General features: G+C 44.2%; 3 protein-coding genes and 1 long non-coding RNA gene across 15 annotated transcripts in view; 2 read left to right on the plus strand and 2 right to left on the minus strand.

Annotated features, from left to right (window-relative positions):
- SMIM7 (small integral membrane protein 7) lies at positions 1-4,795 on the minus strand. The gene is made up of 5 exons (XM_026067089.1): positions 4,736-4,795; positions 4,619-4,660; positions 4,241-4,293; positions 3,411-3,501; positions 1-2,793 (listed from the first exon to the last, which is right to left on the minus strand). Exons 1-5 carry the CDS (start codon positions 4,759-4,761, stop codon positions 2,778-2,780), a joined length of 228 nt encoding a protein of 75 aa, XP_025922874.1. The 5' UTR covers positions 4,762-4,795; the 3' UTR covers positions 1-2,777.
- Positions 4,772-11,403, plus strand: TMEM38A (transmembrane protein 38A). 4 transcript variants are annotated; one of them, XM_026067088.1, is made up of 7 exons: positions 4,871-4,957; positions 6,650-6,728; positions 7,092-7,248; positions 7,829-8,004; positions 8,294-8,381; positions 8,497-8,614; positions 9,233-11,403. In XM_026067088.1, the coding sequence occupies exons 3-7, from the start codon at positions 7,103-7,105 to the stop codon at positions 9,455-9,457; spliced, it is 753 nt and encodes a 250-aa protein (XP_025922873.1). In that variant the 5' UTR covers positions 4,871-4,957; positions 6,650-6,728; positions 7,092-7,102; the 3' UTR covers positions 9,458-11,403. The 4 variants fall into 4 exon arrangements, with proteins under 4 accessions (XP_025922871.1, XP_025922873.1, XP_025922872.1 ...); XM_026067087.1 differs by having other exon boundaries at positions 4,881-4,968; XM_026067086.1 differs by lacking the exon at positions 6,650-6,728 and having other exon boundaries at positions 4,772-4,968.
- Positions 7,650-25,668, minus strand: part of LOC112966712 — a 23,233-nt gene continuing 5,214 nt past the window's right edge. For 3 of the 4 annotated variants that reach the window (XR_003253714.1, XR_003253713.1, XR_003253715.1), the window contains 4 exons: positions 22,707-22,755; positions 20,715-20,866; positions 9,267-9,412; positions 7,650-8,646 (listed from right to left, as the gene is read on the minus strand). This is a non-coding gene — a long non-coding RNA (uncharacterized LOC112966712). Of the gene's footprint in view, positions 8,647-9,266; positions 9,413-20,714; positions 20,867-22,706; positions 22,756-24,997; positions 25,129-25,668 lie in introns of those variants that run through there. The other variant, XR_003253716.1, reaches the window with a different exon arrangement.
- NWD1 (NACHT and WD repeat domain containing 1) overlaps positions 15,043-25,668 on the plus strand; it is a 16,362-nt gene continuing 5,736 nt past the window's right edge. For 4 of the 6 annotated variants that reach the window (XM_026067079.1, XM_026067080.1, XM_026067084.1 and 1 more), the window contains exons 1-12: positions 15,043-15,172; positions 17,385-17,470; positions 18,174-18,290; positions 19,770-20,058; positions 20,434-21,706; positions 22,139-22,342; positions 22,518-22,677; positions 23,171-23,288; positions 23,763-23,927; positions 24,512-24,709; positions 25,163-25,285; positions 25,462-25,661. In XM_026067079.1, the coding sequence (XP_025922864.1) occupies positions 15,064-15,172; positions 17,385-17,470; positions 18,174-18,290; positions 19,770-20,058; positions 20,434-21,706; positions 22,139-22,342; positions 22,518-22,677; positions 23,171-23,288; positions 23,763-23,927; positions 24,512-24,709; positions 25,163-25,285; positions 25,462-25,661 (3,042 nt within the window). In that variant the 5' untranslated portion in view covers positions 15,043-15,063. Of the gene's footprint in view, positions 15,173-16,583; positions 16,961-17,384; positions 17,471-18,173; positions 18,291-19,769; positions 20,059-20,433; positions 21,707-22,138; positions 22,343-22,517; positions 22,678-23,170; positions 23,289-23,762; positions 23,928-24,511; positions 24,710-25,162; positions 25,286-25,461; positions 25,662-25,668 lie in introns of all 6 variants that reach the window. The other 2 variants (XM_026067082.1, XM_026067081.1) reach the window with 2 other exon arrangements.

Consider the following 25,668-nt stretch of genomic DNA (forward strand, 5'->3'; position numbering starts at 1 on the left):
GCCGCCAAGGCGTTTATTTGCAAAGGTTTTAGCAGTCCCCGATCTGTCAGCACCGCTAGGAGTCACGTCTGGTGAAGGCGCCTTTTAGAGACAGGAGAAATGAGTAAATACCCAAAGTACTTAGGACATCCAGGTATGCTTGGAGCATTAACCTTAGGAAATGTAGCCCAAAAATCAGTGTTGGGTATCGGAGAAAATACACTCTCAGCAGCTACTGGTCATCTGTATGCATCTTGGGTCCAAGGGGAAGAGGGAAATAAAATACTTCCTGTTCTGGAATGTACCATTGAAAGAAAATGCATTTACTGCTTTTCTCACCCATGCTCTCTTAGCAGCTGTTCACATGGCTATTATTCAGCTATTAAAGATGCAATGCAACCATGTGTGCAAACTCCGTTTTGATTTTGAGGCCTTATTTTATGTTTGCAGGAGGGTGATATGCTCTTTTGCATTGGGAAAAGTCAAGTATGTTCTGAAAGAAATGGTTTCCAGTTCCAAACTTGCAAAAGATTAAGAAAAGTTTTTGCCTAGTAGAGAAACTTCAGATTTTCATTATTTTCAAAACAATGTGTGAGGCAACTCTTCCATTACATACAAACTATGCATAGGTAAACTTCCAATTGTTAGCTGGAAAGAGCTAAGCCTTTAAAATCTGAACAAATACAGTTGTTTTCAAAGATGAATTTAACTTGTCACTTCTACTGTCTCTCCTTGATTCCGAAGAAAGCACAAGTAAAAAGAAAGTCAGGTTTTCAGCAGCTTATCATACAAAACTGGACTCAGTACAAAAGCAAATGTACAAAATCTTATACTGAAAGACATCCCATGTGACACTTGGTAAGCAGTGAGCCCTTCCATAGCATTTAAGAGCAGTTCCAAACTAACTAGTCATTTCTAAAGCAGTTGGATAGGAGGAGAACAACTACCTTTGAACTTCTGTTCTTTTAACAATTAAAATCTTGAGGTGACAGCACTCAATATAATCTGCATTATCTGTTTGGAGCTATAAAATTGTCCATGTTTCATTACCAGTAGAGTTTGATCATCTTGCATTCCCTGCATTCACCACATTCAAAGTGTCGCTCAGCGGAATGTAAGTTCTGCAATCAACCATTTTTCTGAGTAAGAATTAAAAGCCAGCAGGTCTGAAAATGAGACCCGACTGCTTCTCTGCTGACTATAAGGGCCCTCTAGTGGCTTAGGGATAAATCTGATAAAAACTTCTTATACTCCCTACCATTTAAATTTCACTGAGGAAGACTCAGCTTAATGAATGTTAGGGAGAAAATGCTTTCCAAGGATTATATAAAGCAGTGGATTTGTTTGGATGCCATCTCACAGATACCACGACAAGGGCAGCACATTACTCTTTTTTGCTCATTAAAAATACATTAGAAAAGGGTTAAAATATAAAATACAAAAATTGCACACAAGACATCTCCTATAATTTAGCCGAAGATTGTAAATGTTTGTGCAGTACAAACCTCTCTTGAAGAATCCTTTTCTCCATATATTCTTCTATGTTCATTACTGCAAGGCATCTTCCCTCAGACTATCCTTCCCCAAAAGGGAACACTTCAGGTAATACAAAAAAGTGTAACTGGAGTGAACTGCTGTGAGTACATGACACCTGTGTGCTGACTACTTGGTTGCATCCAGATAAAATTCAAGGTACTGGTTAAAACCCAAGTCTCAGGTTAAAATCTTGAGGCCTCTTTCTTCTCCACAGTTACACAGCTGAAGAAATTGAGGCTGAGGAAGTTTCACTAATAGTTTACGCTTCGTTTTAAAAGATAATCAGCACTGCATTCGCTCAAATTATTTTGGTGATGCTGGAGGAAAGTTACGGGCCAAAGAGGCTAACAACATAAATAAAAAAAACACCCCAAAAGCCAGTCACAATTAATAGACAGACTAGTTAAAATTTCTCAGGAACATTAATACTGAATTGATTTCTCATGCAACAGAATGAACATGGACATCAAATACATTTTTACTCATGAATAGAGTGTCTATATTCAGTCAAAGACAAAATGATTCCACAACTATTCCTTAGGGTTGGCATATAGAACAATTTTTGCAATTTTTCTATTCAACCCCCCCCCCCACATTTTGTTTAGGAAAAAACACCATCTTTGAAATTTTAATTTAAAAAAACATTTTGTTGGAGAAAAAACAGTAATAAAAAGAGAATCACATTTTTTCATCATCTTTGTATATTTCTTCAACAAACTAAATGGAATAGTGAAGAAAAAATGGAATTTGTTTTCAAACTTAAAACAGTATAATACTTTGCTCAAGTTTATAAAAGTGAGAATGAAGAAGTGAGATTTCAAGTAACCTAGACAATCATGACATTAGCAGACACATCAAGAGCGGGGAATGACTAACAATGCACAGTTTTAAGTTTGTGGTCTTCTGTCGTGCTGCAATTCTACACTGAATACTAAGCACCGCACTCTAAGCCTAGCAAAACAATTTAAAGTTCTCTTCCTTTCAGTAATGTTGAAATGATTTTACTTTGAAGATTTTGGTTTAGGAGCCTAAAGGCTTACTTCCCCAGGCAGCAAGCAAACCAGCATAAGCCATATAATTATACAGCTGGCTGAAGAGGATGAACGTGTCCTTTCCCTTTAGCATTTTAGAGCTTGCACCGAAGAACAAGCCACAATTCCAGGGCAGTATTTTGAAAGCACTGTGATCTTTTACTTTATAGAAAAGTTATGTTTCCAGCCAAAAGTCTCTTCCAAGTTAACAGACATGTTTGTGGATGATTTTCAAGATCCAAATAACCTAATGGATGCAACAGAAAAAAGCAGATGAGAATTGAGTACAACCATTAATAGTCATGGCAATGCCATTCCAACTGGGTGAAACACTAGCAGACATCTGGGCACCAGTTCTGCTCTCCCATACATCAGAACATATAGCTACGTAAGTGGAAAAGAGAGGATATTTGCTAGACTGCCTATCAGGACTTAAATCTATGGTTTCCAGAGACTATTGCAAAGCCGATTCCATTCTACTACTTGGGAGTCGTTCCCCCCCCCCCCAAATTAAAAACATGGCAAAACTTACACCGAAATGCTGAACCAAATGACAATGTATCTAAGCAGCACACAATAAGGAACCCTATAACTAAGACTAAATGAATTACAGACCAGCAGAGAGAAGATTTTTGTGTACTATAGGCTGAATGCATTAGCAAAAAATTGCGAGGTCAGCCAACAAGTCTTTGAAGATCAAAGTAGACATAAGTAAAATGAAAAGCAGCTAAGGAACAAGTGGAGAGAGAGCGAGAGCAAGAGAGAGAGAAAGATCAGAAAAGAAAGACAGTCACAACTCTCCCCCCCCCCAAAGCATATAACTTTGAATAAACAAATGACAAGATGCTGCACAACTCTACTTACACAATCATGCAGAACATCATGAAGACGTTCCACAAGGCAATGAAGATTCGAAAATATCTGAGACTCAGCAAGAACTCTCTGATATTGTCACCTGAAAATCAGGAGAAGAAACTTTTGATGTGAAAAATGCCTTGCACGTCGATAATTCACATTTTCAACACTGCTTGAAAAACACAAGCAACTCTCAGTTTAACACAGAAGAAAAAAACAAAGAGGTCAGAGAACAAAAAAAGAAAACTGAAATTTTAGGTAGCAATGATCCATACTACATTCAGTACATCCCTACCATGAACTTCTGGGAAAATAAGTGATAAAAAGAGGTCACTGTAGTATTAGAAAAAGGACAGCCCTCTGTGGTAGTCTGCAGCTTTCCTGTCGCTTTAATCGTTACAGCAGTAAGAGATACAAAGGAGCAATGTGGGTGCATAAACACTAATATGGAAATCATGTTGCAAGCACAGTATTACCTCTGCAGCACAGGCACCTAAGTTCAAGAATGCAAAAAGAAATATACACTTTTTTGTTTCTTCTTGAGTCATAGATTTGGGATTAACAGTTTCCACTGTGGCGGCTAAATGTTAATATCATCATCGAGTCAAATTTTAAGTTGCAATTTAGTAAATCAGTTGTTTCAGCCACAGGGCAATTCATGTTTGAACAGGGCAAACTTGTACTTTGGTGCCTTGAAAATGCTTTAACCGAGAATTTTCTGCAGAAAACGCCCCTTCCTGTATGTATCTATATAATTTTGAGGCGAGAAGCGCTCTGTGAGTAACAGCGCGGCACTCGCGGTCACGCAGCGCCGGCACCCGCGCCCCCAGGTCGGTTACCAGTCGTCGGCTCCCTGGACTCCTCGCCGAAGCCCTCCGTTTCTTTCTTCCTCCTGCGGGACGGCGACACGGCGGTTACCGCACGGCGCCGGGCGGGAGGGAGGGAGGGAGGCGGGGGGACGTGCCGGCGGCGAGGAGGAACATGGCCGCTCCCCTGAGGCGGCATCAGGGCGGGGAGCGCACCCTTCCACCCCGAGAGCGGGAGTTGCTATAGCAACCAGCGCGCGGGAGCCCCCCCCAGGGGTTTCTATAGCAACCAGTGCGAGGGATTTCCCCCTCTCGAAAGGCGTTTCCACAGCAACCAGGGCGAGGGACCCCCCCCGCGCGCGCAGCGGTTGCCATGGTAACAGGGGGTGCGGCGGTTCCCCCTCCACTCACAGCCTRAAGTTCAGCACGGCGCCGGCGTTCATCAGCAGCGTCCTGCGGAGAGACAGAGAGCGCGTGAGGCCGCGCGGCAGCGCCGCCCCTGCCGCCCCGGGCCCCTTCCCCGCTTACCCGCAGAGCAGCAGGTCCCCGATCATCGCGGCGGCGCCGGAAGCGGAAAGCGCGGAGGCGGAGCGGAGCGGCGCAGAGCGGCCGGCGCTGCCGCCGCTGCTCGGGCGCCATGGAGCTGGCGGGGGCCCTGCAGCTCGGGGAGCTGGCGGCCGCCTTCGCCGCCCTCCCCGTCTTCCCGCTCTTCGACCTCGCCTACTTCATCGTCTCCGTCCTCTACCTCAAGTACGAGCCAGGTCAGTGCGGGGCTCGGGCCGCCGCCGCGCCGGCCCGTGCCTATATAAGGCGGCCGAGCCGGCGGCCGCGCAGAAATAGCGCCGTCAGTCAGGCCCGGGGGCCGCGCCGCGCCGCAGCAAGGGCCGGCGCTGGTCGGTGATGCTTCCCCAGGCGTCAACCCGAGACGCTTGGTGCGCGAACAGCCAAGCCGACCGGCGCCTTCGTGCCCCTCGCTGCCTCGCCCGGCCGGAGCCAGCGCTGCTGACACGCGCCCGGGGATACGGCAGGGAGAGGGAGGAGCTGGCGGCGCTGGTTTTGAGAAAGTAACCGTGGGTTTTGCCTAAAATCTGCTTCCCACCGCGCTGGGCTGTCCGGGTCCAGTCACTGCTTCGCGGCTGGCCCCAGACTAGGCGTTAGTTTCTGCGCGGCTGCTTGGCTTTTCTGCTTTTGAGGCAATACCCCCCTCACGAGTCTCTTCAAAGGGCTGGGAGCAAGATCTCGCCTTTTCCCACCTCGTGGTCCGTTCTCAGACACCCTAACTGACCCTGCTGCCTTGTCCTCTCGGACCTCTCTGGTAAAGGTCTGTAGACCTGCACCTATGTTTTGCAGTCTGACTGTGCCTCGGTCTCTTCTGCGTGCTGTCTTTATTGTATTTCTGATACCACGCACATTCCTCATGCTCTGTTTTGAACAGTTTCAGTGTAACTACCCAGTGAATGAAGGGGGGAAAAAAATCCCCTTTGGTATGACTTTGAGATCCTCCAGTTCTGCAGCTTTCAGATCGCTGTGCTGCACAAGCTATGTGCTGTTTTATTTAAATCCCGTGGAAACAGAATGGCTGGGTTTTCAAGGTTTGATCGCCTGCAGCTGTCTCCCAGCATTAAGTCCTAAATTGAACAGTTAACAGGCAACCCTTATGAAAATACCTTTAAAAACATGTAAGGGCAATAATCCATTTGGACTGCATAAGGCTGGGTGTCCTTTCACTCGATTATTAGACTGCTTCATCCCACAGCTCCTATACTTAAGATCAGGGTCAGGACAGTAATGTTGTGTCTCCTCCTTGGAGACAGCATGGCTTTATGGAACAAAAGAAAAACAAGTTTTACTAAATTTAAGCACCAAGCTAAATTTCAGGTTCCTGTAGAATCAGCTTCATATAATGGCTGTTGTAGCGGTCTCACTTCCACTATGTTTTCAGCTGGTTTGAATGTCTTTGAGAATAGAATTTTCTTTCTATGATGGAAGAGTCATAGTTTTAGCATATGCTGATTCACTTACTGTTATTTAAGGTAGGCCACTGTTAGTAATGTTAACATAACGTTTTAGCATTCTGTCCTTTGGCTGCCTGTTACTGGCTTACTGAACAAGTATGGTGACTGAAACCCTGCACGAAGGACTCTGGAATCAGCTTAAGGTGATGAAAGAATCTTACGGAATCAATATGCTTGAGAGACTTCCCTGAAGAAGCATAGCAATGGATGAAAATGGCTAGAGGGATCAAAAAAACCCAAAAAACACCCAACACAGTAGAAGGCTATGGGAGACCATAATGTACTACCAAATCGTAACACTGCTTTAATATGTAGTTCTATTTTCTAAACTTATAGGGCATTTGCAAATTAGAACAGGGGCAGGAAAGAATCCTCAGATCCCCTTCTCTTAAATAAAAGATTAAGAATTACTGTTCTATTTTTACAGGTTATCTTATGAATGAAAGAGCTGAACAGATTGTTCATGAATTCTAGAGGGCACCTAGGTTGAAGCAATGGAGAGAATGGTACTAGTATGCATTTTATTTTTAGACTGTAAAAAGACATTGATTTCAGGGGAAATTTTTGTTCTTTCTCTTTGCAGGAAGTAGCAAAGACCATAGGAGATAAACTCTTAGCCAACTCATAAACTTTTAATGACTCAGTTCATATGAAATCTCATGGGGGGCCTGTAAGCTATGATCACGTATCATTTCTTGACAATATCTGGTACGTGTTCAGGTTTCACAGAATACATGTTTGTATTTTGTTTTACGACCACTTTTCTCTGGCTTTTTTGTTGGAGAAAATGCAAGGAAAGTCTCTTGGAGGGTATTGGAGCTTCTGTGTATTTGTGGAATGTGTCTTCTCATTTGGAATTTGCTTCACAGGAGCTGTGGAGATGTCTCGTAGAAGCCCTTTTGCCTCTTGGCTTTGTGCTATGCTCCACTGCTTTGGAAGTTACATACTTGCTGATCTGTTACTTGGAGAATCACCTCTTCATTACTTCAGTAATAACTCCAGTGTTGTCCTGGCCACAGCAGTCTGGTAAGTCTTTTACACTTCATCTCACTAATTAAGCATAAGACACTGCGGGCTGTGTATGAAATGATCCTGTGTGAAGAGAGGGATTCTGTTTGTGTGACACACGTGTATTGTCTTGTTTGGAATAACTGGGGGAAAGAAGTAGTGTGAAGTAGTCTTCGGGTCTTTTGTATTCCTAGGTCTGGTTTCCAGTTTGTCTGACCAGTTGTCTAAAGTTTTGATTATATGGGCTGGAGACAGTCCAGCTGCAGGGCATTTCTATTCATAGCTGCCACAGCTGAACTGTGGCCAAACCGCAAAAGCAGCATGCGCTGCACTGACACCACATAGAATAGAAGAGTGGCAGGCAATGAAGTTTGGGGGTCATTTTTGGTCACGTTAGTGAAATGTGCACARATTAACCATGGTTTCTCAAAGGTTTAATTTCCTCAGTGCATAGGGGATCTATGTGCTTTTGTGCGATAGAACCAGCATTTCCTATTCCCTGACATAATTCAGGCTAACAACACAGCATTCTTAATCCTGTCTGTACATCCCAAATGAGGACAAATGGGTCCCTGAACTCTTTGTGGTTTTGTTCCAGGTATTTGATATTCTTCTGTCCCATGGACCTCTTCTACAAGTGTGTTAGCTTTCTGCCTCTGAAGCTCGTCTTTGTGGCAATGAAGGAGGTGGTCAGAGTTCGCAAAATTGTTGCTGGGGTCCACCACGCTCACCACCACGGGTGGTTCGTTATGATGGCTACTGGATGGGTCAAAGGTGAAACGTGAGATACTCTAACGCAGCAGGGACATGCTCAGCCTCTGTGGGGAGGGATGGGAGAATCTGTGAGTGAAGCTAAGGTGAACACATCACTCGGTGCTGACTGATAAGCCAGTTAATGGATGTGGTCAGCTGGTACTTTAGGGTAACAGCTTCTAAGTTTGGGAAGAAAGTTATGATCTTTTTGTTCCTCTTAGGTTATCCTTACTCTTTGGGGATCTGGAAGAGAGAGCAAAGCTCTTTTCTGCTGTGGCGGTTTTATTTGTTCACTTTTACTGTTTTGCAGGTTCTGGTGTTGCTTTGATGTCTAACTTTGAGCAACTGTTGCGCGGGGTCTGGAAGCCAGAAACAAATGAAATTCTTCATATGTCCTTGTAAGTAGCTAGACTGTAAATCCTCTGTCAGACTGAAAATAGAATTTAAAGAACCATTCAGGACCGGATACAGACTATGCAAACCTTCTAGACAACTTGCTTATTTCTCTTCTAGCCCTACAAAGGCTAGTCTGTACGGCACACTCCTCTTCACTCTGCAACAAACACGCTGGCTCCCCATCTCTGAAGCCAACCTCATCTTCTTTTTCACCATGTTCATGATAGTTTGCAAGGTAAGTTTACAGCAGATTTGCTGCTAAAAAATCTGCAGAACGAGAGAAGAAAAGGGATGTAGAGTCAAGTTCAGGGAATTCACTAGTTTAAGTTGAAACGCTGACTTTGGAATGCTGCTTTCTACCCTGTTTAATGGGTTCTGCTGATCTGTGCCTCCTGACTTTCCAGAACTTCCATGTAGGTGCCTGTGTTTTCTTGCCCATGTAGAGTTTCTGCATGAGTAAGTTCATAAAGAAGTGAAAAACTGAAAATCTTATTTTTAAGAAAGTTAGTGATGAAAATGAGCTATTCTGCAGGGCAATTAGAAAGCAACCTATGAGTCCCACTGGTTTCTGTTAAGAAATACTAGGACTAATTCTTGCACCTAGCTTTGGTCACCTTTCTAAGTCACTGTTGAAGGCATTGCCTGTACACACCAGGAAAGATATGTTCAAGAAATTATAGACTGAATTCTCCACCGTGTAGGCAGTATGGCAGAGGAAGATCCTTGCAATACACCCTCAAGTCATGTAGCAATAGGGACTCTTATCTGTGGTTAGTGGGATGCTCCTGTTAGTTAGTATTCCATCACTGATGTATGTGATCATTAACTTTAAGTATCCACTGTTGCATGGCAGGTTTTCATGACGGCAACTCACTCTCATGCCTCACCTTTTGCTCCTGTTGAAGACTTCATCTGCCCAGTTTTCTTTGGCTCTGTTTCTAGTGGACACACTAGTCATCATCATGACCAGCATGGGGCCTCCCATGATGTTTCCCATCCTCCTCCTCCTCCTCCTGCAAAGTCTAAGGAGGAGCTAAATGAAGGCACAAGGAAACGGAAAGCAAAAAAAGCTGAATAAAAGAAGCAACCACACAGTAAATACGCCAAGAAAATGCTTCCAGAGCTGCATCTCAAAGCCACCTGTGACCTCCAGTCCTTCTGAGACTTCAGAGAAGAGTTGGAAGCCAGGACACTGCCAGGCGGGTCCCTGAATTTCATCTGTGCTCTCTTTGCTGCTTCTTGCTACTTGGTCTCTGTCTCTCTATTCTGAGCTTATTTTCAGGGATTTGTAGATTTGTGCCAGGATGATACTTGGGTGCCAGTTCCCAAACTGTCAGCAATTACGATGCAGCATTTTCAACTGATGTAAAATCTTTCATTATATTAATTTTTGAATGGAGGTAGTGGTTTGTGGTTCTGCAACTGGATAGGTTCCTTTGAGTTTTCATTGACCTTTTTGATGTCTACCAAAACAGCAAACTGTTTGGACACAATCCATGTGGAAATTGGATTTTCATACTCAAGGAAATTAAATGGTCTCATATGAACCTGATCTAATTTTCTTAGCTCCTGCATCTGCAGTATCTCCAGTTAATGTGACATTTTATATGCAGTAAGGACATCAACTCTGGTGTCTTGGCCAAATTCCACTTTGGGTAATTACATTTTTTTCATCTAAATTCCCTCTGATTCTTAATGGATATAACATTATCTCTTTCTTAGCTAAGTCTTTGTTTGCAAGGGATTTGAAGCTGCAAAATGCTCTAAGTGGTATGTATTGGTACTGTTATTATTCTAAACTGTTGTGTAGTGTTGCTGCACATTGTTAGCAATTGTGTGTCCCACCTCAAACCTCATTGTATTTAACTGAGGAAGAAGCATGGTTCTGGTCTGTTTATAATCCTGTGGGACACATGAAGGGTGTGTAAGTGTAAACGAGTATTTATTACTATTTATTTGTAATTGTCAGGGCACCAAATTAATGGACCTGAAACTGGCTTTTTTAAAAAGCTTTGCATCTTTGTACACAGAATTGGATACTTCTAAATAAGGTCCTAAGCCCACAGCTACATGCTGGCTTGTGCTGGAGGTCAGCCTCAACTCTTTCCCTTACGTACAGAAAGGAGTATTTCCCGTATTTTTAAACTAACATTTAAAGGCTGAGAAAGGGGATTTCACAACAAATGGATTAAAATCACTTTAAAGGACTGTTAAGAGAACACCAGCTGAAGAAATTGAGTATCCTTTGTAGGTCCCTTTTAGTCAAACTACTGACCTGTGGGAGGAGCTTGTGCCCCGTGAGTGAAGGAGAATATCAAATGTCTTGCATGGCTCAGGGAGGAGTCTGATTCCTTCATGTTCGGCTTAGTGAATACTGGCTTTTAGACTAGTTTCAAACTGTTCTTATAACTGATTTTGTTCTTAAAAGCATCATCCGGAGCACTGTGCCCTAAAGACCTGAATTTGTTCTGAGTTTTTTTCATCACCAAGAGCTGAGATCATTGCTGTGGAAACAACATGCCTGGGGATGGAGCTTTGGGCTTTCAGTTAAGCAGCATGTTGCCATCCCCAACGATAAGTTTTATTGTTTTGTTGGGGGTTTTTTGCTGTCATCTTGAATTTGGAAGTGGTGGTAAGTGAGGGGCTTGAAACTGGGAATATAAATTGGAGGACTGTAAGAACTCCCCCCATTTTTGTCCCTGTTGCAAAGTTGAAACTACAATGGTTAATTTAACGAAGGACTACCCGTAACCTAAAGATTCTTATATACAACCAGATGAAAGCCAGTACAGGAGGTCAGATTAACTGTGGACTTTGGTTTTGAAAGTGCCTTAACTTTGTGACTCTCCCTCCCCTTTGGTAGAAAACAGGAATTCTACCTGGTTTTGCAGAAACCTGATGTATCACTAGCATGCACAAGACTGTAATTCATGTTTTATGAGATGTCTGGTTTAAGGGGAATTTTGTTTTATGAAAGCCCTCAAAAAAAATAAAAATTGTGAAGTGACTGATTGTTCAATGGCACTTGAGCAAATAAGCGTGTTTCTCTTACTTTCGCCAGTCTCAGGAACCACACGCTCCTTGATCTACTTAAAGTCGCTTGTCCCTTGATCTGATGACAAGTTGATTCTAATTGGAGGCAGACAGCAGACTTCGATATGTTCTAAGTGCATTTCTGAGTATGTTATAATTGGAAATAACATGGGAAAAGGTCCATTGCTGTTGTTGTATTTGTAGTGTTGTAGTCTAAGCAGATTTTCTGAGATTTCAGGGAGAGAAATAGGAATACTAAACTTCCAAAATATTCTCATTTGATGTTTATACCAGTCAACTCTGTCTTTCCTTTTGTCACTGTAAGATAAAGGAAAGCATTCACCTGGGACAGGTATCTACACACACATACACAAAATTCTAGTGCATTTATATGGAATTTCAATCTTTCTATTTAAAACAAAAAAATCAAAATGCCTTGAACAGGTGTGAGAACCCTGAATATTTGTTTAGCATGGTACTGTTATCAGCTGCTGTTTTCGGAGTGCCCAAGTCCTTACTCTTCAAAGTGTTTTGGGTTGAGTCAGATCATAGCAGCTAACTAAGAACAGATGGGACAAATATTCTGAGATATGTTAATATCTAAAGCTTTGCTCACCTTCAAAGTACCTTTTCTGGGACATGATCAGTATCGAGAAGACAGCTGCCAGAAAGGAGTCTCAACTTTCATTTAGTGAAGCATTTCATAGTGAGAGATACAGAACCTTTCTTGAATTTTCAGGGCTCAGCTCTGGTAGCCTTTGGTACCATTCCAGACCGGCCTCCTTCATCTCAGATGGTTCTTTCAAAAGTAGCATATTTTAGCCATTGCTGCAGGGGCACGGGGTTCTACAGTGCTGCTTCTATGCCTCTGGGAAGCCCTTTATGCTTACTTACATATACACTTCTTAAGACTGCTCCAGCCAGAATGAGAATGCTCATTATAGTGATACCAGGGGCATTTCCTGGAGGGATGGAATAACTTGCTTCCATGGCACAGAGCTGGGAATGCTACGGAGAACTCGGTGCAGTCAGTCTTCTGGCTGATTAAATGAAGATCTGGAAAGGGCTGCTTATTTTCTTAAGGATGTCACTTCTCTCCCCCCAATATTGAACTCTTTAAAAATGTTTATTAGTATTCCCCTATTTATCATAGCAGTTGAGAATGTAAGTTATGTTGGAGTGTGGGTTTTAAAGTCTCCCTATGACCTGACCAATGGAAAAGAAGGTCAGTGCAAGCCCTGTTGCACATTTAAAAAAATGCCAGAAAAAAGCATTAGGATGTTAATATGGCTTAACTATTCTTCTCTCCCATAACATACACTTCAGTGTTACGAACAAATTTTGCTAAGGACCTAGAGAGAATAGCAAACAAAAGCAGGCAGATGAGAGTAGGTATTTCAAGTGCTTTGAAAAATCCTACAACGTCTGAGTCCCATGCTGTGCTGGCTGTGCAAAATGTTCCCAGCTCCAAGCTCTGCAACAGCGCAGGGCAGGAGAGAAGCGTGCCAGGGCTTAGACTTCCACGGGACAGACGTCATTGCCTCCAAAGATGTTCTGATCTGATAACTCCTGATACTAACTCTAGTGAGATGTACCTAAATTTAGCGATAGGTTTAATCCTTAAAGAGGCCCTGGTTGCCTGATGGAAAAAGCAAAGTGTTTCAGTTGCTGCTCTCAGCATTTCTTGTTGATTGACAGGTTTCCCTTTCCTTTGACACATAGCCAGCCATATAAAGCGTCTACAGATTTTATCTTCGCAGATCAGCTGCACAGATAAGGAAAGCTCTAAAGTCCTTATTCTGTTTGGAGAAAAAAACATGGATAATTCTGCAGAAAACTTAAAATTATTCCTCGCAGTAAATGAAGGGAAGTAAATAAACAGGGGGCCAATCAAAGGAAAGAATTTCTACACCTTGATAGTTTGATTATTGTCTCAGAGTTACCAGTGGGTCCTCAAAGTTTCTTTCCAGGGAAAGAGGAGGACTTCCCCAGGTATTGGGAGAATGCAAAAGCTCAGTGAGGGAAAACTTGTCCAGCTCAGTATTTTCCACATCATGTGTCTCAGGAGGGGGCAAGGGCCTGCAAATCAGCAGCTGCTTCCTACCAGTTTCTCCTTTGGCCTTGGATTTAGCTTTTCTCACGTGCTGTGGATTCACTCCTTGCTGACCCTGCCTGATTCTTCTAACACTGGGGATTCTGATGTTCAGCATCACGTTTGTCGGGTGCATGGGTGCCCTGCGTGACCCGCCTCTGCTTCTGCAAACTGTAAATAAAAACCAATTAAAGGGTTTTGGATTTCGTTAAACTCCGACAGTGAGGTCCTTACTGAGTGACCACCCGCAAAACTACCACCCGGATAAGAATTTAATCCTGCCCTCATGTGGTCTGTAAAGGCAGCAGTCTGCGAGTGAGCTGTGGCGGATGACGGCTCGCTGGCTGCGTGAAGCAGACAGACGGTGAGAAAACTGATTTCCTATCCCACCAGAGACTGCTCTGCCATCGTGACTCACAGTTGCTACTCACTTCATCTCTGTGATGACATTTCCGACAAAGCAGAGATGTCGATAGTGCTAAGATCGACATTCATGAATATCTTGGAGCCTGGCCTCTCTTTCACACATGCACTAGCATTTGCCTTTTTCACACTTTATCCCACGTCAAAGTACCGTTTATAGTATCTTCCACCATGACCCCTATCTGTTTTCTTTACGTTCCTAAAGAGAATTTGAAAGATTTTTCAGAGCACTTGCAAACGTAACCTTTTAGGAAGAATCAGCGTGAGACAGTGATTTTATCTTAGAGAGCTTTAGGGTACAGGCAGGATATAGATGCGGAATGCAGAAAAACAGGTCTGATATGTTTAGAGGCTTGAACGTTTTTATAGCCTGAGGAAATCCAGAATGTCCCTTGAAAAGATTTGGCTGGTTGGTTGGTTTTGTTTGTTTTGATTTGCAAACTACTGAAACTCCCTGCTCACCAGAACATACGATATCTGAAGTTGGTTTCTTATATCAATAACTAGAAATAATAAAAATACAAATGACTGACAGTAGCCCAATTTTGCCAAGCCCATGCAGTAGGAAATATTTGTTGTGAACATTTTTAACTAAGACAGTTTAGTAATTCACTCTCGCACCGCTTGACACAAGGCAAATGGTGACAGGGCATGGGCATGGTCCCAGCATATTAAGAAACCTACTTTAATGGCTAAGCGTGCCTGAACCATAAATGATGCTAGTACTGGTAAGCTTACCTGATGCTGAAATACAGAGAAGGTCAGTGAACAAAGGGACTTGAGGTGTACAGCACCTGATAGCGAGCACATTCAGTGCCTTAGGAGGAGGCCCTGGGGACTGTGCCCAGGYGACAAACACTGGTTGCTATAGAGATGGTTGTCCTCTTTAACTACAGATAGATCACTCCAGGATGCAGCGAAGTTCCACTGCATCTCAGTGCAGACACAGTCAACAATTTCCTCCAGCCCATCCAAGTGGCTGAAATTTTACCAGACTTTCCTTAAACAAAGGAAACCATCAGCTTTCTGGAGCACCGTGAAGAGTGCTGAGGTGAGCTGAGCTGTCAGAGGCACCACTGACGCGTGCTCACTGCCGTTAGTCATCTCTACAGGACGCGGGGAGTCTGGGTAGCAGCATGAGCTTCAGTCCAGATATACGCTGGAATCTTCTCCGTGGGAAGATGGTTCCTCTTCCTTTCCAGCCCTCCAGCCTGGTCCGAGTCTTCATCAGCTCAGTTTTTTCAGGTAAATAAGCTGAAAAGTCCTGACGTTGCTGAATGCTATCGGGTATTCTCTGCTAGAGCCTGCGGAGTATTGCAGTGTGGTGAGACTTCCATGCTCAGCAGCGAGCTGTAAGCTTGTAGCTTCATTTGAAGATGAAGATGCCTACAATCTGCTGCATTTTATACACAGCTTTATTTTGTCACACCCAATTTGCACTTAAAATGTGTCGGAGATTGCAGAATTCTGCATTAGTTCAGGGACTAATGGCATTCGCAGGGAAGCCAAACAGCCTAGACGCCGTGTGCAATGGCTCAGTGCAGGGCAATGCCTGTCTGCACGCAAGACAGCAATGTTTGCAGGCTTTCTTGCAACCTTAGGCCACACATTTGATTCCCATCTACCATTGTAACAGCAAGAAATATTTGGGAAGAACTTCCCTTCTTGGACAATATCTGAATATTTACCACTTCCTCTGCCTACTGGGACACAGTTGCCAGACTGAGCTCCTAAAGTGGTAACTGGCAGTGGGTAGCAATGACTCAGATTTTCAGGAATTACAAAACCCAGATTTCTCCCTCCTCTGGAAATCGTTCACTCTGTCTCAGTTTGTTAGTAAGAAAGCATAGGCTTACATCTTCCCACTCCAGAAAAAGTTAGAGATGCCTGTTTGTCTAGCTTCCAAAGAAGGAAGGTACTGTAATATTTCTTCCAGTAGGAGGCAACATGATGAATATGCTGTTTAGATGGAGAGGTGTCTTCAACCTAAGCAGACAGGTCAGCATTTAGGGAATGGGTTACAGCTGCAGTTTCTGGAGGGAATGTATTAGAGCTACAGACAATTTGAAATTAGTGGGCATATAAGGACATAGCTAGTGTTGAAATATTACCTACAATACCTGAGTTGTGGTAGACTTCATGTATTTTCAAGAATAATTTTGGGATGAAGGATGTGATGTGACTGAATTCTCATCAAAGGATGGGGGCATACTTTAAACTACTCTCTTGCCTAGAATTCATTTGGGCTGGATATATAAAGCAATACAAGGATTTCCCATAACAGCTACACCATCTGTGAGAGCTAATGAATTATTCCAGGAGTATTAAGCTGAAAGATCTTGCTCTCTGTTGGACACCAGTGCAGACATCACAATTCCTAACCCAAGGGAGCCCTTTCCTCATCTGACACTGGCACAGACTTCATTAGTGATCACTTTTCACTTAGAACAGTCCCAAGGAAAGCTGCAGATACAGCCATTCCCTGTCCCTTAGCACTCCCTCTTGTACTACTTTATCACATGATTAGGTAGTGCCATGAACATTTACAGAATTTAGGGCAGAGAAAATTCCAGTTCTGAAGAAATAACAGCCTCATATAACACATACATGAGCAGAAACACATTCTTTACTTTTCCCTTGTCTTTTCATTTTGCAGGTGTGAAAAGTATCCATGAATATAAGACCTGTGTATCAGTGAACAGGAGAGGGTGCATGCTTCTGCATGTGAGCACTGGGAGTGAGCACACATGCTTGTGTTTGTGTGCATATACATGCATACCTTTTCCCCTGTTTGCTCCGTCTTCTTATTTTGTTTTAAACTTACCTAGTTTGTTATTTAATTCAGTGAAGATGACACTGTTAAAAGGTGCCACAAAGATAATTCTGGAAAGTGGTAATCTCTCTTTGTAATAGGCACAGCAGGGGAAGCAGCCATAAGAATTTCACAGACCTGACTCTACAAAAAGATTCCCTGTGGTAGGACTTGCCTTTTATTGTGGCTATTTATCACTGCCGACATGGCCAAGAGTGGAGGTGAGTAGTCTGAAATAGGTTGGAGAATTTGCCACAGTACAACGCAAGGAATACATTTTTCTGGATTAATGCTGCTGTACTGTACTCTAACTACACAATCCAAGATTCTCCAGATCCAGAGTTTTCATATTAATAAATGAAAACACAGTGTAGACTGTGACAGGCCACTAGGAATGTGAACATAACCCTTAAAATACACTTGCACAGGCGATGTAGTAACATGGGTACAAGTCTGCAGATATCTGAAAACCACAGTTTTGCAAGACTTAACCACAATATCATCTACATGAAACTCTGCGCAGATTAGATAATAGCAATGTGAACTGCATTTTCACTGTAAGGTCAAAATGTGACAAGTAGGTAAAGCAACAATCAGGCTCCCAATTCCTAACTTTTGTTGAGCTGCACAAATCCTTCCATGCAGACATGGCTACGGAGAGAGAGACCCTCCTGGAGACAGCATATCCAGAAGTGCTGGCCTTTTGTCAGAAGCACGGCCTAATGTTTGAGGTAAATCACTTACTCTCCTGTCTGTCCTGTCCAAAGGCCACGAAAATATGTGGGATGAGGGGAAAAAAAAAAAAGAAAAAGAAAAAGAAATCCTCCTGTATCTTCCTTAGAAGCCTCTTCAATGTCAAATATTGCTGTACTGGTTTCTTAGAGCTTTCGTTTTAAGTATTGAGTTTCACGGATTTCAATTAAAAGTTAGGTGGTTAATCATCGTCAAGATCTCGACACTAGGGCTTATATCACCCTTTCGTGTCTTTATTCAATTGGAAAAAAGGTTCATGGTACATATAAATTCCACTGGCTACACTTCAGGAGTAGCTGACTAGTCCTTACTATACTAATTTGCATAGATCTTTTAACATAAAAGGGGCCATTGAAATGTTGGGGATCATTATCTTCTGTGATAGAAAATAGGCTTCAAATATTGCTGCAAATAACCTACAGTTTTGAGGTTCCTTGCCCTGAAAAGCTGTCCAGGTTGTATACTTGGTTGTCAATGGTTCAAATCTCTAAGTCTTTCACAGGAGAAATCTCTACTGAGAGATTTTGAATCTTGTAGAATAGTAATAATTAAAGTTGTATACCACTAGTTTTCAGACTGATCTAGAAACGAAAGTGATGGAATGACTTAATTTTCCCATGTCACTGTTTTTTATGATAGTATTGACTGGTCTTTAAGAACCTTTTTTTTTTGTGTGTGCAGGTAATTGACCTGAGATGGGGTATTTCTGAGCTTGTAGACACTGATCACAGAAACACACAACTCTGTCTGGAAGAAATTGAAGCCTGTCAGAAACTGTCAGCAGGTCCTACCTTTATTGTAAGTGCCAGCACTGCGGTGCATACTCGGTACCTATAGCTGAAGTGAGACATACAGGGCTGCCTTACGCGCTCAGAACTTGCAAAGGCAGAGTGGAGAAGTAAGATGTTTTTCACAATAATTAGCCTGCATGAGGAGCTTCACAAATATTTAATCAGCTAGCTGTTGGGGCTGAGAAAATATCAGTAACTGCAGAAGTCCCTAAGAGACAAGACAGGCTGGACAAACGCGCATGCGTTGTCCAGCCTTGAACACGGTCTCGTCAGAGCTGGAGATATTGGGGCTGTGTGTATTAGCTGGCAGAACTAAGAGGCAGATGGAGACATATATAAGGCAAGAAGAACAACACTATTTGTTGCTCTGAGATTGCTTCCTACCCAATTCTTAATTTTGAGGAGGTTTTCTCAGTAACTAAGCAAAAAATAAAAATTCCCCAAAGAATCAGAAATGAAAATGCCATAGCAACCACCAGGGACAGAGTCAGGTTGTCAAACTGTAAGCTGATACCTGTTCCATGCTTTTGCCCCACAAAAAGAGAGAAACTGAAATCCCTCCAATCCCTTCTTCTAACCACTGAAAGCTCCCCACCACAGCAGCCCACCTCAGCTTCCTTGAGGCTTTGGTGACAGCCCCAGACAGAAATCCACACCCAGAACTTCCAGACCTGCAGAGGGGAGAGGAGACACCTGCAGAAGTGCCAGAAGTACTTTGCTTCCTTGGGTTGTTTAGGCTTTAGAAAGAGAGAAGGAAAGCTTTGCTGAACAAAGAGTAAATGTAGAGAATATGCAGTCCCAGTGAGCCTAATAGAAGCCACAAGTAAATAAATAAGTAATTAAGTATTTGTGTGAGTTGCACCTGATTTCCCCCGAGCCACTTCCACCAGAGGCCAGCATTAGAGAATCTCTGAGGCAGAGATCATTAGAGCCTCACTGCAGCATTACTGCATCCATGAACTCACCATCTCCGAGCTCCCTGCGGCTCACACATCTGTTAGCAGCACCGTATTGCACATGCAGATGGCACCAGCCGGCATTCAGGCCGTATCTTCCTCAGACTGGCTCCGACTGTGTATCTACAAATCTCACTCCAGCCAGCCACAAAGGTTTGACTGCTCTCTCTCCCTTCCCACAGACCAGGAGGGTTTTGTTCAAGGGTTACATGGTGGGTTCTAACCTCTGAGCTCTCTCTTTCTCCGGAGTACACAGATACTGGATGCTGCCCCTTCTCTGTTCCCCAGCCCAGCCCTCAGCCCTGTCTCCTTCTGCCCAGGGCTCCTCCCCAAAGTCAACCTCCTCACCCCCTCCTCACTGAGGGCCTGAGGAGCAGTTCCTCTAAGGCCCCTTCTCCCCAGCCACGGGACAAGCTGGGGCTCTGCCTGGTTGTCCCCACCCAAGCAGGGAAGCTGCGAGCGGGCAGCCCCCACCACAGCTGTCACTACAGCAGCAGTGTCTGCATGTGTGGCTTTCTCGCCTGTTGCAGGGACTCCTGGGGGACTGCTACGGGCACCAGACTGTGCCCCGACTCATTGCAGAGAAGGAGTTTGAGGCCCTAACTCTGCAGCTGTCAGGGGACTCTGCCCAGCTCCTGACACAGTGGTACCAGCGGGATGAGAACGCGCTGCCCACCCGCTACGTCCTGCAGCCGGCTGATGGGCAGGCCTGGCACCACGTGGAGGGACGCCTGGCCTCAGCGCTGCAGGAGGCAGCCCAGAAGGCAGAGAGGGGTGGGCTGCTCAGCCCAGAGCAGAGGCACTGCTACCACAAATCAGGTGTGTTCTGGCAGGGCTGTAATGTTGTTCGAACCAGAGCTGTCAGGGAGGAGAGCTGTTTGGGTGAAGACAGCACCAGATCGTGTACAACAGGCAGTACGTGAGGAAGGAAGCAACTTAACCATCTGCCAGATCCTGGGGAGGGAGGTTGGTGCTGACTAGCAAACAGTATGCCAGCTAGGGGGGAAAAAGGAGAAACATTCCCAGCTCACTGACCACATTCGGGAGCATGCCCAGCTCAGAGGACATGGGGAATGCTGACCTGCTAGCGTCATGTGAAATATGGAAGGACCAAACGATGTAAGTTAATGTCTATAGATGGCTTTTCCTGTATTCTGTTCTGGAATCAAATGCCCACATCTCCCTTTTTTGTAGCGATTGAATGGGAGATTGAACACTGTCTCCTCAATAACCAGCAGAGCAACCAGGGGGCTTTCATATTCCTCAGAGAGGCTGAGGATTCTGACAAACAGACAGACAAAGGGACAAACTCTGATCTGGCAGAGAAAGAGGACAACCCGGACAGCGAAGCAGAAGAGCTGCTCAGCAACCTTAAAGCAAAAATTGCAAGCCATCATCCCAAACACCTCACGGTACACACACTGACATGCAGCAAAGACTCTCGGAACACCCAGCACAAGAGGAGTAATAGATACCTGAAACAACTCTGTGAACAGTTCACTGCTGTCACTAACCACCAGGTCTTAGAGAATCTTCGATACCGAGGACAGATCAGCGAGGAGCCAGAGAGACTTCTGGAAGAGCTGAGCCACCATGCAGCTCTGTGCCTGGAGAACTGCAGATTTTTCTGTGGGAGACAGAATTTATTGGATAACATTTTTCATCGTATCAGGCAGAACAACGATAAAACGCACACAGCCCTAATCCTCTATGGGCCACCAGGCTGTGGAAAAACAGCTGTGATGTGCAAACTCTCTGAGCAGGTGCAAGCTGTTTTAGGGCAAGACACTGTGGTCGTGATTCGTTTGCTGGGGACATCCCAGCTCAGCTCTGCTATTCACAGCCTGCTGAGGGACATTTGTCTCCAAGTGTGTTTAGCTTTTGATTTGCCACCACCTTCAAACCAAACCAAACAGGCTTGCAGTGATTTAGTCTTGTTCCTCAGTAACCTCCTCCTCTCTGTCTCACATTGCAGCACACAGACACTGGTGTTGTTCCTTGACTCTGTGGAGAGATTATTTCCTTATAGCGGTGCTCACAGATTCTACTGGCTCCCTACAGATTGCCCTCCCAAGGTCCACATCATCATTTCCATTTCCACAGCAGAGCATGATATTCTGAAAGCTCTGCAACACGCTGTGCCCGAGGCTGAGGCATACTTTGAAGTAGAACCCTTATCCAGTGAGGAAGGCAAGGAGATGCTAGAGATGCTCTTAGCATCAGACAGACGGCAGCTGAGCCCAGCTCAACGGGCTTATCTCTGGCACAAGTTCCCCATCGGTGGCCAAGCCCTGCTCTACAAGCTGGCCTTCCACGAGGCCAGGAAATGGGCGTCTTACACTTCACCTTCAGAACTAGCGATCGCTAGCACAGCCCAGGAAGCCATGCACTGTCTGTGCGAGAGACTGGAAAAGTCACATGGCACAGTCCTTGTGGCCCACGCGCTTGGCTACATTGCTTCCTCACGGTGAGTATTGCTGTACTTCTGATGAGACAGCCTGTATTTCCTGACTGTTCATAGGGAATCTCTGCCTAAACACAGTGAAAGCCAGTAGAAGCTCTCAGTTATTCTATCCTGTGAGGTCTTTACGCATATATTTATCAAGCATGACATTCCTCTCATACCTGGAAGCCTACCTAAAATACTGTCTCGAAGGGAGATGTTCTGGGATTATTTGGAAAAGAAAATCTATTTCCATTGCTTGTCCAGGGCCTAAGCTCTCAGCTGAGACTGCCATGTGTGCATGTCAGCTAGCGGGATTCTTGGTGACTGGTACTTTGGTACTGCGAGAGAGACCTTCACCATATTTCACCGCTCGCCCTCCCACTACAGAAATCACTGTAAACAGAAATGAGGAGGATAAATAATCTCCTTTCACATATCACATTTCACTTGCAGAAATGGGCTGTCAGACATGGAGCTAAAGGACATTTTATCCCTTGACGATGATGTTCTTTCAGAGATTCACCACTGCCACTTTCCTTCAAGTAAAAGTGTCTTGCGCCTTCCTCCTCTCCACTGGGCACGGCTGCGCAGTGACATGGGAGAGTGCCTGGCAGAACGGAAGGTCGACGGCTTCACCCTTCTCAGCTTTGCACACAGGTACTGCTAGAGGGCAGAGAATGGGATGCCAGCCCCCGAGACGTTCTCAGCCTGGGCTTTTGGGAACCCTGCCTAGAATCCTCTCAGCTCTTAAACTCTATCAGTGCTGAGGTTTACAGAAAAATCGAGCTCTAGCTCCCCTTTCCAGTATCTCTATTGTTTTTTCCTTTCCCAGGCAATTTGTTGAAAAGGTACAGAATCGTTATCTATCAAAACAAGACCAAACCAAGCGGCATTTTCTCCTGGCAGACTTCTTCAAGGGGACTTGGAGCTGGGGAATGAAGAAACCTCTTATATTACCAGACCTTAGCAGGACTTTGAATGCCGACAGGAAGGTGAGGAATATCAGTAGGCATGTCCATACCTGTAGGCTCTGGACCAGGGCTCTGCATCTCCAGACTGCAGGACAGGGTCTGAAATCAGAAGACAATGGAAATAATGGTAAATGACACCATTCAGTGCTTTCAATAATGATGAAGAAATAGATTTTTTTAAACAGAGATATCTCCAACCAAGGAGATCTACAGTAAATTTACAAACTTTGTCATGCCATCTGCATATATGTAAAAGTCTACTTCAATGAGGAAGGGAATAATCTATTATTAACATCTGTAGAAAGGCAGTCATAATCTTAAACTGCAGCAACAGAAATTTAGAATCATGAAAACCATTTCCTGGGCAAAATGAAAGAATGAAATAGGCCTCAGCCCTGGAAGCGCTGTCTGTCACACTGTGACATAGCAACTAGAACTGAAGTTGCGGAAGCAGAGAGATTAATGCATAAGCCGTGTCTGAAATCAACTGTTCTGCTACTCCTGCTCTTCCCAGGTAGCCCCTCAGCCACTCTGGTTCTCTGATACTGTTGCCAATCGGAGGAAGCTGAGTGAATTGCCATTTCACTTACTCAATGCAGGACGAATTGAGGAGCTAAAAGAGGATGTGCTGGGTAAGGACTGGGCAAAAGGAGGTATATAGTGCTTTGCAGAAGCATGCTTCATGCCTACAGCCACAGGTAATGGCAGTGCAGAATCACAACCTTTCTGCATAGCATCAATAATCACCATGAGAAGGAAGCTTGAAAAAAAGAAATAAATTACTCTTACACACTGTCATTCTAGAATTATCACCACAGTCCTTTCATACCTGAAATAAATGCTCTAGATTCTCCCAGAGCTGAGAAGGAAACATTTTTAAAAATACCATTAAAAATACATAGAGCATTTAAGAAGCTAAAGAAGGAACCATAACAATGGGAGTCCTCAATTTTCTTAGCCATTGAGTCCTAATTCCACTGCTGGTGACTGCTAATCTTTCTATACTCTCCCTGCCCAAAAAAGCATTTTTTAATCTCAGTTTATTAAAAATTACTGTGCAGTCTCAGGGTTAATATTCTCTGCTCTAATAGTATTTCTTTCTGCAGGGAATATGAACTGGATCAGCTGCAAAATAATTGTCTCTGGAATACAGAGTGTTGTTGATGACTTTGCCATGTGTGCTGAACAGATCGACTGTCCAGAATTACGTCTTGTGCAGAACACTCTTCTCCTTTTGAAACCAGCAGTCAGCAGTATAGACAGCCTCAAGGGTAAAAGCTGCATCCTAGTGACAGAGAGAGATGCACATGTCTACCTGGGGGAAAGAAATGGGTTTTTCCTCTCCAAGTTACTTTTCTGAGGAATTACAACTAGCGACAAAATTCTCTCTTCCAAGATCCATCAAAAGCCTTATAAATGCCTCATTCTGGTAGGGCCTCTGTATAGGAACCTGAAGTTTCTTTGCCACTAGGTATTTGCTCTATTTGATTAGAGCAGTTTGCCTGTTGCCCCTCTTCCACTACAAGCACCTATTATCAATCTAGATTCCCTTGAGGCTTTAATGTTAACAAGAGGAAAGGATACACGGTGCTGCTCCTGTTTTCTCCTCAGAGTCTCCATGCCTTCCTTAAGGGAAAAATCCTGTCACCCCATTAAATTTGTCCACCGTTTACACTGTAGCTTTCCCTATATTATTTGAGTGCCTGGCCAGATAAGGACAGCTTTTAGCCACTCATTTGGGTTAATTATGTACTGCTAGTACCTGCACTGTACATCACATTGAATGCAACCACAGTAACTCTCACGGGCCCAACGCAGTCACGTTTTAAAACTCCTTTTGTCTTTGTCCTCTCAGGATTGAGTATACTATACACAGAAGTGCTGGCCAGGCTTCTTTTTCTCATGCCTTCTTACCCTGACGTGATCGGGAAGCTGTGCGAGCAGTGTCTAAGCTGGTTCAGTGTCTGTCCCTATCCTGTTCTCATTCCATTGTGTGGATTCCTCCAGCCACCTGGTGGGCCCCTGAACACAACGCTCACGGGATTCCTCAAAGGTAGGATTAGTCCTGGGGATATACAGCCCTAGAATATATCTATGCACCCATCTATTATGAATAATATTGAAGTAACAATGATAAACTAATAAATAAATAAAGCAAGAATGAGAGAACATCTATTTCTGTAGAAATAGAATTTGGCCCGTGAGCTTACACAAAGGCAGGATAAAGGTCCATTCGCCTTTCTGTTCAGTCATGCACCAGTTCCATTTGCAATTGCTTTAACAAATGAGGAGAGAGAAAGTGGGTCATTTTGTCGCCAGGACAACAAAAGCACACACTGACCTACATATGTGCGAGGGAACCTAATCTTGCCCTTGGCACAGTCTACGGGGTTCAGTCAATACAGGTGTTCCCAGCTGGGGAAGCACAGCATGGCAACAGTCCCAAATCGTCTGATTTTTGTCTGTGGTATCTGGAACAGCCTTTCCCTTTTGTGTCTCACTGCAGGCGCCACAGCGATGGCACTTAGTTCTGATTACAAGCTGCTGGTGGCAGGTTCCCAGGATGGCTCAATGCTCGTCTGGAATATGGAGGTTATTGAGATGCTGCACGCCCTGCCTGGGCACTCTGGTGAGCCTTCCCTTTTTCACGGCTGCAGTGCTTTTTTCATGTCTGAAGAGAGCTCTGACTGCTCAGCCATTCTTGAGCTCTAGGCACACAGACACCTCCTAGCTGCCAGCGTTCTCCTAATTGCGAGAAGCACTGAGAATCCTGTGTTTCGCTAATTCTCCTCTCTTATTTTATAGCTGAGGTGAGGTGTGTGAAAGTGTTTGGAAAAGGAACTTGTGCTGTTTCAGCTGCCATGGATCACAGTCTGCGCATCTGGAATCTGACCTCTGGCAGAGCAAAGTTTGTTATCCAGGATACCCATTTTGAAGAGCAGCCCTCACATTGCCTTCATGTGGATGAGAGGCGCATGATTGTATATTCTTCCTCAGGTACAAAGGTATGGA

Source organism: Apteryx rowi, unplaced genomic scaffold (genome assembly GCF_003343035.1).
Source record: "Apteryx rowi isolate R43461 unplaced genomic scaffold, aptRow1 scaffold_254, whole genome shotgun sequence".
Classification (NCBI taxonomy): domain Eukaryota; kingdom Metazoa; phylum Chordata; class Aves; order Apterygiformes; family Apterygidae; genus Apteryx; species Apteryx rowi.

What these genes read in the sequence shown, in the direction of transcription:
- TMEM38A (XM_026067085.1), top strand. Translation starts at nt 6,872, where the DNA reads ATGAAATCTCATGGGGGGCCTGTAAGCTATGATCACGTATCATTTCTT. An exon ending in GTCCTGGCCACAGCAGTCTG is followed by an intron (nt 7,249 to 7,828) that starts GTAAGTCTTTTA and finishes GTTTTGTTCCAG; the next exon opens with GTATTTGATATTCTTCTGTC. An exon ending in GGCTACTGGATGGGTCAAAG is followed by an intron (nt 8,005 to 8,293) that starts GTGAAACGTGAG and finishes ACTGTTTTGCAG; the next exon opens with GTTCTGGTGTTGCTTTGATG.